Source organism: Staurois parvus, unplaced genomic scaffold, assembly GCF_062004578.1.
Source record: "Staurois parvus isolate SC_StPar_1 unplaced genomic scaffold, SC_StPar_1.0 ptg000048l, whole genome shotgun sequence".
Classification (NCBI taxonomy): domain Eukaryota; kingdom Metazoa; phylum Chordata; class Amphibia; order Anura; family Ranidae; genus Staurois; species Staurois parvus.
In genome coordinates this window covers 6903177-6915605 of record NW_028317844.1, presented here as the reverse complement: position 1 = coordinate 6915605, position 12429 = coordinate 6903177, and the positions used below count along the sequence as shown (strand labels likewise).

The following is a 12429-nucleotide window of genomic DNA, read 5'->3' as shown; positions in this document are numbered from 1 at the left end:
TCTTTACTTAGAGGGTGTATGATGTGCTAGGACATTGTAAAGGTAAATTGAGTTGTAAGTGTTAAGGGAACCAGCTTTAGAATGTAAAGCCAACAGTCTGAATTGGATGTGATCTTCTGTGCTCCCTGCTTGCTCATTTTAGCTTTCTGTGCTCCAGGTTCAATCCTGAGTATCCTCATTGCTTTGTGTTTGGATTATATTGTTTTATCACAAACTGGAGTAAAGCACAATTACTGTCACAGTTTATAGAGATATGCTATTAAATGAATATGAAATGATATTGATCTGGCCATATAAAGTTAAATGCAAAATGAACGAGTCAGTTTGGAATATGCTGGTTACCTAAAGAGTGTTATTAGTAATTGCCTGCAAGAATACAGTATCAGCCACAATAAAATGAAAATGTAATTGTAAAAAATGACTGCAATGGGTCATACTCTCTTCCTTTTTGAAAATGTGGCCTAGTATTTTCAGGAGACCAGCAATGACAGCCTACATACAACACCACCACTACTACTACTACTACTACTGCTGCTGCTGCTGCTGCTGCTGCTGCTGCTACTGCTACTACTACTACTACTACTACTACAGGATTCCTTTAAAATAGATTACAAGTGTCTGAGGCAGTTGGAGGCACTAGTTGTCATGTGATGTGATAATCTTAGCTGTTGGATAATGTCTCTGTACATCAGAAGCAAAGCACTATCGCCAATAAGCAAGTGTTGCTGTGCATTTATGCCCTGGAATGTGCAGTTTTCTGATGTGAACATAGGCAACAAAAATCAAATATTGTAACGGTTAAGACCCAGTGGACAAGGTCTATTATTGCACAAAAGACTCTGGTGAGAGCCTCATATATTGTCCAGCATGCAGGGCATTTTTTGATAATTACTAATTGTACCCTTTGCCACACATGAGTGAAAGTAGGAAACTGCAACAGTGAAATAAAATAGCTGTTGTAGTCTCAGGTACAGAACAGTCATTACAAGAATGGTGAGATCTGCAATGTTTTGTTGCAGTGATCATAGATCTGCTTGTTTAGATACATTTATTGTATTTTACATATATTTTGACTGTTTGGTTTCTCTTTTTTTAATTAAAGATTTTAAGGTATATAATGTTGTGCGTACTAAACAAGACTTTTGATCAAGATCACTTGATGACTAAGGATTTTTCAGCACCTCAAAACACCTCTAACTGCAAGTCCTAACATATACACATTTGCACATTTATTTTTTTCAAATACACAAACGAGTACCTGTCTCGCATCACAAGTAAGCAATGGCTTTTCTTAGAACTTGTAGGTTCCTTTCCCAAAGTTGTGACTGACTGAAATGACCAGACTGATTTTACCAAGTCCATTCATTACTTATCACTTGAAAATTACTTCCAAACAATCCTAAAATGTAGAATAAAATTCCTTCTACATTATACTTTCCTAAATCCATGGACAGCAGGTAACAGAAGGCATCAGCTGAAAGTATGTCATTGCAGCCAATCAGCTTGGGCATTTTGTTTAGCAATCTGCCCTAGAAAATGAATTGGTGAATTGGATTGGTTACTGTAATTAGCACTGTTATACTTTTTATGTGGCTCTGTTTTATAAAGGCCTAGATTGAAGGAATGGAGAAATACTAATCTACTGTAGAAAAATTACAGTGGGCACTAGCATTTCATTTTCCACCACCTTTCATTAAAAAATCTTGTGAAAGGTTTAAAGCATGCATTTGTCAAACAATTACATGTACATTGATCATTGTGCTCAGTACTCACGTTGTGTGTTTAGGAAAGTTTAAATGCTGAGTCTTCAACGTGGGTGATGGGATCCTATCATCTCACAACATTCAAATCAGGGACTTCCCTTACAATCTCAGGGTTCCTGTGGAAGACCTTTTAGTATGTCTTCAATATTGGCAATTGGTAATGTTAATTCTTTATAATTAATGCTCAGCAAGACTATTATAGCAACAAAACATTTGGAACACTCTAGGTAATTAAAATACATGTATCCAATGAACCGGCGATGAATCAATAAATGTAAAGCTATATAAAACAAACCACAGAAAGCAAACTAAAATTCATAGCAAAGTATAGTCCAAAACACTTTCAGTGACTCTGTATGTATAGTAAATGTTCCTAAAAACAAAGTCTTTTGCTGTACCAATTTTTTTTCCAACCATTCCCTGGAATCTGAATCTGGTCACTCTCAGAAATATGGACATTAATTACTAAGAAAACATTAATTCCAAGAAACCAATAGCCTAATAAATATTTATTTTTAGAAAATGTGAATGGTTAACTTTTCAATCAGGAGTCCTACTTTCCACATCAAAGACAATTCTATATACTTTTATCTACAATGTAATTTAGGTTGACATCTTGATAAAGTAGGGGCAGATGTAAGGAAAACAGCTCATTAAACATTAGGGAGATGTTAACCTATATGGGAAGCTTTTTTTTATATTTTAAAATGTGAATGTTGTGAGGATCTGCCCACTATTTATTTTTTATACTATAAGGCGTGATGCCTTTTAATTGATCTGACAGACTGGTTTAATCATTCCTGTCATTCATTTAGATTAACTTTATGGAAAGTTCTAGCCTTTCATCCAATCATGCTGTGTGAAAAGAGTGCCACCTATAGGTTAGAAGACTGCACTACACAGCAGTAGATAAAACTGCTCATCATTATTCATTGAAATGAAGTACATTGGGGTTGATTTTTAAAAGCAGCAAACTGAGTGAACAATCGCAAGGGATAAAACACTCACTGGGAGACTGATATATTTATAAAGCCTAATTGCACCCTGGATCTCCTTGCTTGATATCTTTTACTGCAGTTTCTCCAGTATCCGGATCTTCTACTCATTAGTGATATTGAACTATTGATCATCTGCAATAAAAAATATGAATATACTGTACAATGTGTGTGTGTATATGTGTGTGTATATATATATATATATATATATATATATATATATATATATACATACACACACACATTGTACAGTATAGTCATGTATACACATGTACAATGTGTGTGTGTGTATATGTGTGTGTGTGTGTGTGTATATATATATATATATATATATATATATATACACACACTGTAGACAGAAAGCTCAAGCAATAAAAGCTCAAGCAATAGAGAGCATAAAAAATCAAAAGCTTTATTTACTGATGTCTTGATAGGTCTCAGCTTCCTTTACCAAGGGACCACTAATAATAAGCTCCAAAACCACTTTAAAGCGGGAGTTAACTGTATCTGAGCACCAGAAAACAAAACAACTATTTCATTCATTTTTAATATTCAAAGCAAACTCCCCCATCCATCCATGTCTCCATGCTTTATTTTGTTGCAAAATCACAACATTTCTAGCTGCGGCCATCTTATGTAAGGGCAAATGATTAATCTAGCATTTACTTCCTAGAATCCATCTGCCCTTAGCTTTTACATGCAGCAGGAAGGTGTACTTAATTGATAAAGCCCCTACTACCTTCCTCCAGATGGAAAAATGCCATGAACACTCCTTCCTAGAGCAGAAACCAGGAAGCAACTGAATAACTGTGGAAAAAAAAAAGTTTAAAACAAGGAAATATATACCTTCCTACCTATTTACTAATGTTAGCAGCATAAGACTTACAAATAGTTGGTTGAGAGAGCTTAGTTCTTTAAATACCCCATTATATGTGAAACCAAACTCACCAGTTAGTGACGTCCTCACCAAAATGTATGATTTAAAAAAAGTTAAAAAGTCAGAAGTATATATACAGATATAGATATTTCTCCATCCCTGATCAACAGAAAATCATTTGATATTTTTTTTTAATAGATTTTTTCTTAATTTCAGAGTTAAATACAAACATACGCTACCAAAGGCGGGTACAAGGAAGTACAAAAATATAACTGAGGCTAATAAATCACATACAGATAAGAAACCATACAGGCTAAGTGCTGATGGGCCATTAAGAGGCACTTAGGTATGAACATGAAAATCATTGATTTTCCTAGTGATTATTCATTAATTCCTATGGAGGAATCATCCGCATACATTTTTAGCACTCTGTGGATGTGCACAGTGCCTGAATTCAGCATCTTTTTCTAGACATGTCCCAAATTTGCTATATTTTTTTACATATTAAGTTAAAAAAATTTGATTTGGATTTAAGCAAACAGTATTTTGTGTTAAATACTGCTGCCTCCTTGTTTGTTTTTATATGAAATTGCATAATATAAAACTTTCTTGTTTTAGGTTCCCTCTTTGCAAGGTGCTCAAAAGATCAACCCCAGGCCTGGAAAGGTAAGAAAAAATGTTCTTTGATATTATTTTTTACAGTGTATCTGACTGAAAACACAATTAAAAGGTTGTTGGAATGTTTGTTGCAGTTGGTGATTCTCACAGAAGCTGAGTATGGAGGTGCTGTATTTGAAGTGTTTTCTGACATATCAGATTGTAGTTCCTGGGAACTTTCTCCAACTATTTTCATCAAAACAATAAGAGGGTGGTAAGTTATGTCAATTTCTGACTAGTTTTGCTTCTGATATGTGTCAGCATGTAATATATGGCAATTGTGGGCTGTAATGCACATATAGTGAGGGTCATTGGAGCAGCACATCATAGAATGCCAAGATCTGAGTCCCTGTGCACCCAAGAGAGGCACTGACCTGAGCTATATGTGCTTTACATTGCTTGTTTGTCATAGACATAGAGCATTGCATTGTATCTGTAAATGCACATCGGTCTTTCCATGTTAAATAGTTTGAATGTTTACTATCTTTTTTCACACTATCCCCTTGTATGATTTTCAAATACTTTAACATATTACCATTTGTATTTTTATGTAGCTTAAAGGCTATTACTGGTTAGTCAGAAATAAACTTCAGGGCATGTTCTTTGTGCAATGATCATGCAAGGACAGGATCTAACAGACATGTGGCTGGCTGCCCTGACATAACCAGAGTCAGCCCTGGTACAAAAAGTCTGCACATGTGACTGTAATGATGCAGAAAAGGATGCCAAGGAAAACTCAAACTGACAAACGCTGTATTAACCAGTTACTTTGCAAAATATATCTTGGTGTAAATAGTCTGATCCATAGGAAAGCTTTTTTCCTGTGCATAACTTGTAATGTTATATATCATGATATAATTGTGGGTAATGGTTGTGCCCCTCTAAGCCACTTGTGTCAATGCAGGTCTTCCAGGCAGGATTCATGTGAAATCAGTAGATTTCTAATTAAATAAAAATAATAGTGTTCCTAGTATCCAGGGTGATCTTATCCTACAATAGCTGTGTTTTATTATTCATGTAGAGAAAGTACTTTTGACTAATAAAATAATTGGGATTGGGTCATGCTGACTTATATCCTACTGATTCATGCAAAGTTCGAATTGCAACACTAGGCCTACTTTAAACTAATTTAGAAGCTTAAATATTATGATCCTTCATTCAGAATATGGCTTGTTTCATTGTGTATTATTGCATGTATTGACTATGAAACCTCTTTCTATAGTTGGATAATTTATGAAAATCCTAATTTCGAGGGAAGAACCATTCCTATAGAAGAAGGTGACATTGAAGTTACTAATCCTTGGGGAGAAGAGCAGCAAGAAGAAAATCCTCGTATACCTGTGGTGATTGGTTCATTAAGACATGTGATCAAGGTAAACTAAACAATGCAGTGTAGGCAGCCAGGCCCTTGTCTGCAAATAAAATGTGACACTATCTTAACATGGTTTTATGATAATAAAATTATAGTGTATTGTTGAAGGACAGTTCCATTAAAGGATAAGTTCACCTTTGGGAACATGTTACATGCTGTGGAGCGCCATGGTAGTTCATTGATTCTTTTTCTCTTCGTAGATCTGCTTGCCTGTACATCCCATACAGGCAAGAAAATATACTGACAGGTCTGCAGGAGACCTCCATGGCAGTAATCAGCTGATCGCTGGTGCAATGCTTTACAGGCAGCAAAAAATAATAAATGAACATTTTTTTTACCTGCAAAAAAATGTGCATTTATTATTTTTTCTCAAAAGGTGAACTTTTCCTTTAAAGAAAGCAAACTTGTGGATACGGTAGGGCAGAGATTGTTTCCTTGCAAATATTTGCTGATCTCTATGACATTGGGCTACCATTGTAACCAGGTGATCTCCATGTATTCCCGTGGAGGATGTGCTAGCTGAAATCAGATACATGTTGTTAATCTGTGTTTTTCTAGTGAATTGTTCATAAAAACATCAAGAAAGCTTACTTAAAGTGTATAACCAAAATGTCTATTGGAGTAAGATATTGTAGGAAAGTGGTTATAAAGACTGAAGTTTGTTTACCTTAATGCAAAAAATCTTCAGTTCCCTCTTCCAGCCCCAGTGATACTTACGTGAGCCCAATATCAATACCAGCGGCTCACTCAGAGCCAGTAAGAAGGGAGTGGGGCCAGGGCCGAGTTGCACGCTGTGTCTTTGGACACACAGAGCCAGCTCCGGGGCAAGCGTGCGTGAGTGCCCCTATAGGAAGTTCCTTGCTATGGGGGCATTTGGTGGGGGGGGCTCCAGGAGCGCTGGTGGGAGACGCGAGAAGAGAAGGATCAAGAATGCTCCTTGCAAAACTTTTGTGCAGGGAAGTATGACATGTTTGTTATTTTAAAAAAATATATAGATTTACTTTTCTAAAAACTTATGAAACTGAGATATAAATACTTGTGGGTTTTTTTTAACAGATGACCTAGTTTATTTAAGAGTCTGAAATATGAACTGCAACTAATCATATTCAGACTTGTACTCAAAATTACCATGGATGATAAAAGATCTGAATTTACTATTTGGCATTAAAGCTCTTATTTCATACAGCGATAAATTAGATTCCTACTGCAAAGGTTGTCATAGGTAAACTCCTAGAAGGTTATGTGAGGCAAATTAATCAAGGCTGATTTCTAATGCTGGGTGCTGTGGGTCAGAACAGTTTTTCATACTACATTAGGTAAGGCAAGTGGCCTATATTTATTTATGTGTATGTATGCTTGTGGTTTTATATGAGTCACTCAACCCTATTAGTCATTTGAAGGAACAGCTCAAATTTCCTTTTTAAGTCTTGCAAAATGTGTATGTTTTTTATTTTTGGTTACCAAAACAGTGATTGCAACTTGAAAACCAGAAACTTTTAAAAACATTTTAAATTTTCAACTCAAAAGAAGATATAAACACACACACACACGAGGGGTGTTCAAGTCAAACCAAGACTTTTGCGTTTATATAGTAAAAGAGCAAATTTCAAGGAGTGGAAACGGCATTTATTTTTCAACATACTCCCCTGCTACATTTATACACTTATCACATCAGTGCTGAAATGCTGACCTCCAACTTTTAGGGGTCCAGGGAGGTGGAAATCTCATTAGCAAGGTCCGGGCTGTAAGGGGATGGTGGCAATATCTCCCAACGGAGTTGCTTTGTCATTTGGATTCTGAAATGAAATGACGTGCCCAGGTTTCAGCACATGTAATGTGTACGCTAACTTTTCAAAAAATGCAAATGTTCATAAATAATTGTGTTCACCATTCCCACAGAAAGGTTGGTCTCTTGTGCAATTTCACAACAGGTTTTGCATCGATTATCCAGAATCAGGCGTTCCATTAGCTGAATGTTCACGGGAATGAATGCTGTGGGCTGGGAACCACCAAGGGATCGTCACTGACGGATGTATGGCCATCTTTCAAATGTTTACATCATTCAAATGTCTTAATGCGGCTGAGCGTCTCATCACCGTACTGTGATTGAAGTCTTCTGTAGATATCGACGGGTTTTACGTCTTCGTTCACAAGAAACTTCATCGCCACATGCTGTTCCATGCACGCATTAACACTGTTGTCTGCCATCTTGATTAACGGTCTCTAGACTGGCCTGCAACATGTGCGTCACCTATCCGTAATGGAACACACTTGCCACTTACTACTGCGTGTAGTACCAACACACTAGCATCCCTTTTTATATCTGTAGAGTTAAAAGTCCTGGTCTTGAACGCCGTGTGTGTGTGTGTATACACATATATATGTGTGTATACATCTATATATGTGTGTGTGTGTGTGTGTGTGTGTATGTGTGTGTGTGTGTGTGTGTGTGTGTGTGTGTGTGTATATATATATATATATATATATATATATATATATGAAGGGGGTTTTCATCACAATGAACATAACTTGGTCAATCAAAGAGTAATCCAGCAGCTTCTGGTTTCAAGTGCAGTTTCCATTCTAACAAACCATTTTAATAATTTTGAGCTCTGATGAGGGAGGCAGTTGTTTTGGTCTCTGAAATGTGTTGGCTTGATTGACTATTCGTTTGATTTTGGAAAAAATATGTCAGCTACAAGCTAAGGGGGATCAGTGGAGATCCACATACCGCAATAAGACTGCCGTTTTAACCCTTTTTGTTGCCAGGCCCTGTGCTCCACTTTTAAACTCAGGTGACCAGACCATTTTGCAAACTTTCATTTACTTGTTTATTTTTCCGTAACAGTTTTCAGAGTTTGTAAAAGACCCCACAAACCATACATTTTCTGAAAGCACATGACTAGTAGAATAAAAAGAAGGTGCCCTGATTTTTAAGGCCCTGTGATATTTGTGAAATGTTTATCAAACCAATATTTTTAAGTACAATAAAATCAGTATTTGCAGATACAAACACAGCACATTCTTCAAAATTACTACTAATTATAAAAGTTAATTATATAATTTTCTGAAAGCACAAACAATGACCAGTAGAATAAAAAGAAGGTGCTACTGATTTTTGAGGGCCCATAATATTTGCACAAATGTTTATCCAATCGCTATTGCCACTAACTCATAACTACACATAACTTACAGAATAACTGCTAAATTCCTAATAAGGCCTCGTTTACATATAGTGAGCGAAAGCTTACGCCCATGGAGGTCCGTGTTTACCTGCACAGGATACACTGGTAGTCCCATTCATGTCAGTTGGGACGCAGTGGCTGCAAGGACAGATCTGACATCCTTGTGGGTGTAGATGCATGGCCCCAAATACAGACAGTATGAGTTCAGGGACATACACCCACAAGAATGGCAAGTTGGGAGCACTAGCAGTGTCCATGCAGCCGCTGCATCCCAATTGACTTAAATGTGCCTGCCTACACAGGAATTCATGGAACACCTGTTCATTCCTGTGCAGACATCAGTGGGACTGCCTGCATGGGGATCAACAGAACACAGGGCCTTAGGCCTTGTTTAGACTTGCGGTTGGGTGGCAACAAAAATGCATGGTTGAACTGCATTTCTGCTGCCTGCTAATTGCCCCCCCCCCCTCCCTTAAGCTGCAATAAGCAGTGGACTGGGATGTTTACATGCTGTGTTCTCGTGCTTCTCATCTGTGGCAAAGTTGACCCAACTTGTAGTAATGCTGCCTGACGAATGCTACACATTCAAGTCCACGGGGAATAGCCGCAAACGCCCCCATTGCACGCAGTTGTGGTGCTTTTGTCAGCAAGAATGGGGTTGAAACAGGCAGTGAGGAGGCATCACATCGCTTAGTCACCACCTGTCAGTAGCCTCTGGAGCACAGTCCGAAACTACTTTAAGGGTCTGATTTACTTAACTGAAAACTATAGTGAAATTCTTTCTTTTTAAAATTCCCCTGCACTTGATTGAACATGTAACAGCTACACATTTTGGTAAATCAGGTCCATCTATCATTCGGTGAACCTTTCTGTAGAATTTTGAAGGTCCAGTAATAATATGGTGCTATACTTTCAGTATATAACATATCACTTTCAGCGCATATAACATATCACATAATCGCCAGATCCACTGCATTTTTTATAAGATAATTTACAAAAAGGTTCTTGCACATTGGGTGTTTAAAATGTAAATACCTTTTAGTTAGTAAACCCCCACCCTCATTTGCTCATAATAGCTGACACCAGACAGTCTCTTTGCTTTCGCTTACAGCTTGAGAATCTCTACTCCACACCTTAACTCAAAAATTATAAGTATTTACAGTACATCAGAAGAAATGTAAAGTTGCATTGCACAGATTTCTCAGTGTATTTAAAAGTTGACTTACAGTATTGAGCTTTTCTTTGTTTCTTTGGAATGCAAGTACATTTCATCTGTTTTGATATCAAAGACCCTAATGTGGAAAAGTGCATTTTTTTGCAGGATTACAGAGTTTGCCAGATCGACTTGTTCACAGATCCAGGAGGTTTAGGAATCATGACATCGTATGTTGATGATACAGAAGAGCTGCAAGTGTATGGCAGACTGCAGAGAACGTGCTCCGTTAAAGTGCATTGTGGAGTGTAAGTAACAGAGTTTATCAGAAAGTGTATATCAGTTGGTTTTTAAAATGCCATTTCGCTTGGAGACATCAGGGCTGATTTACTAAACTGTAATAGACTTTACAAGGTAAGTTTCACTTTACAAGGGAATTTTCCCCAGAGATTTGTTGATGAGCTGAAGCTCTTCTGACTTCCATCAGTCATGTTCAAGAAAAAAATGCATTTTTTCCCTTGCACGCGATTGGGTATTTTGTTTGCAAAGTGAACTAAATTCACTAAGCTCTGGGGAAAATTCCTTCACAAAATGAAACTTCCCTTGCAATGTTAACACCCTTTTTGCCTGTAGACAATCAACCCCATTAACTCAGTCATGTGGAAAGCATTAGTTAAATTGTATGCCATTATAGCAGTGTTTTATTAGCAGTGATTAAAGATGAGTTCACTAAATATTTGTATTTTATTTGCTGTTAACAAAATTGCAGGTTAACAGGCTTTAAATGGTATTGAGATTCAGGAACACTGTTCTTAAAGTGTACTATGTAAAGCCAAACAGTCTGTGTCCCATTGCGGAGAATGTTCTTCACTACCCATCTTTGAGAGGCAACAGTATGTGAAAGGAAATCACTAAAAAGTGAGGGAAATTCTCTGCCTAAATAGTTGTCCTCAGAAGAAGTGTTCTCATGAAACAATTTGGACAATTTACCTTCACCTCATGATCTGCTGACAGCTGTAAAGTCTTTAACTTTTCCATTGCTTTCTGTCCCAGTAACAATGGTCACCAGGACAAATTGAGAGGCTGAATCTATCAGCAGGGTCAGCAATAGAAACATTCCCTATCCTATCCAAAAGTAAAAAAAAAAGGTTTGGCTGTACGTAAACTTTAAAGTGGTTGTAAACCTCAGACATTGCATATGAACAAAGCATATCCCTCTATAGTGTGTACTTGTCTCAATTAAGAACATTAGGGGTCATTTCTGTCTGCTGTCTCATTCCTCTGTTATTAGTATGAGTCACTTCTAACAAGTTTTCCTGACACCAAGAGACAATTGGTGACAAGCGGAAGGGACCTCCAGCATAGTGACAGCCTCAGCTCTGTTCTTGTTTGGAAGGTCTCTTCCCTCCAATCAGCTCTCAGAACTCTCCTAACGTAGCTCTGCAGAGTGGAGCTTTAGCTCTCCAACCCCTTTTATCTGAACTCTCAGACAAATTGTGTAAATTCTGCACTTTGAACTGATGTAGAGAAGAGAATACTGCAGATAGAGAGGTACAACTTGTGTAGGAAGATTTGTTTCATTTCTGTGTATCACCTGAGGCCAATCACTTCACTTGGTATATCTGAGGGCTTACAGACACTTTATGGATTATATGGAGGCACCAATACAGCTGTGTTTACTGTATGCACAGTAGTTGCTGAACTGCTTTATATGGCTTATACAAAGTAGTACTTTATACGCTGCTCAAAAAAATTAAAGGAACACTTTTTTTAATCGGAGTATAGCATTAAGTCAAATAAACTCCTGGGATATTGATCTGGTCAGTTAAGTAGCAGAGGGGGTTGTTGATCCATTTCAGCTGCTTTGGTGTTAGGTGCACTAGATGGGCAACAATGCGACAACCCCCAAAACAGGAATGGTCTTACAGGTGGAGGCCACTGACATTTTTTCCCTACTCATCTTTTCTGATTGTTTTTCACTAGTTTTGCTTTTGGCTAGGGTCGGTGTCACTACTTGTAGCATGAGGCGATACCTGGACCCTACAGAGATTGCACAGGCAGTCCAACTCCTCCAGGATGGCACGTCAATACGTGCCATTGCCAGAAGGTTTGCTGTGTCTCTCAGCACAGTCTCAAGAGCATGGAGGAGATTCAAGCAGACAGGCAGTTACTCTAGGAGAGCTGAAAAGAGCTGTAGAAGGTCCTTAACCCATCAGCAGTACCGGTATCTGCTCCTTTGTGCAAGGAGGAACAGGGTGAGCACTGCCAGAGCCCTACAAAATGACCTCCAGCAGGCCACTGGTGTGAATTTCTCTGACCAAACAATCAGAAACAAACTTCATGAGGGTGGCCTGAGGGCCCAACGTTTTCTAGTGGTCCCTGTGCTCACTGCCCAGCACCAAAGAGCTTGATTGGCATTTGCCATTG

General features: G+C 37.8%; 1 protein-coding gene across 2 annotated transcripts in view; it reads left to right on the top strand.

Moving 5' to 3' along the window:
• CRYBG1 (crystallin beta-gamma domain containing 1) overlaps positions 1-12429 on the top strand; it is a 350815-nt gene that overhangs the window by 301159 nt on the left and 37227 nt on the right. For both annotated transcript variants that reach the window (XM_089665003.1, XM_089664996.1), the window contains 4 exons: positions 4254-4301; positions 4388-4506; positions 5515-5665; positions 10171-10310. In XM_089665003.1, coding sequence (XP_089521129.1) covers positions 4254-4301; positions 4388-4506; positions 5515-5665; positions 10171-10310 — 458 coding nt within the window. The remainder of the gene's footprint in view (positions 1-4253; positions 4302-4387; positions 4507-5514; positions 5666-10170; positions 10311-12429) is intronic.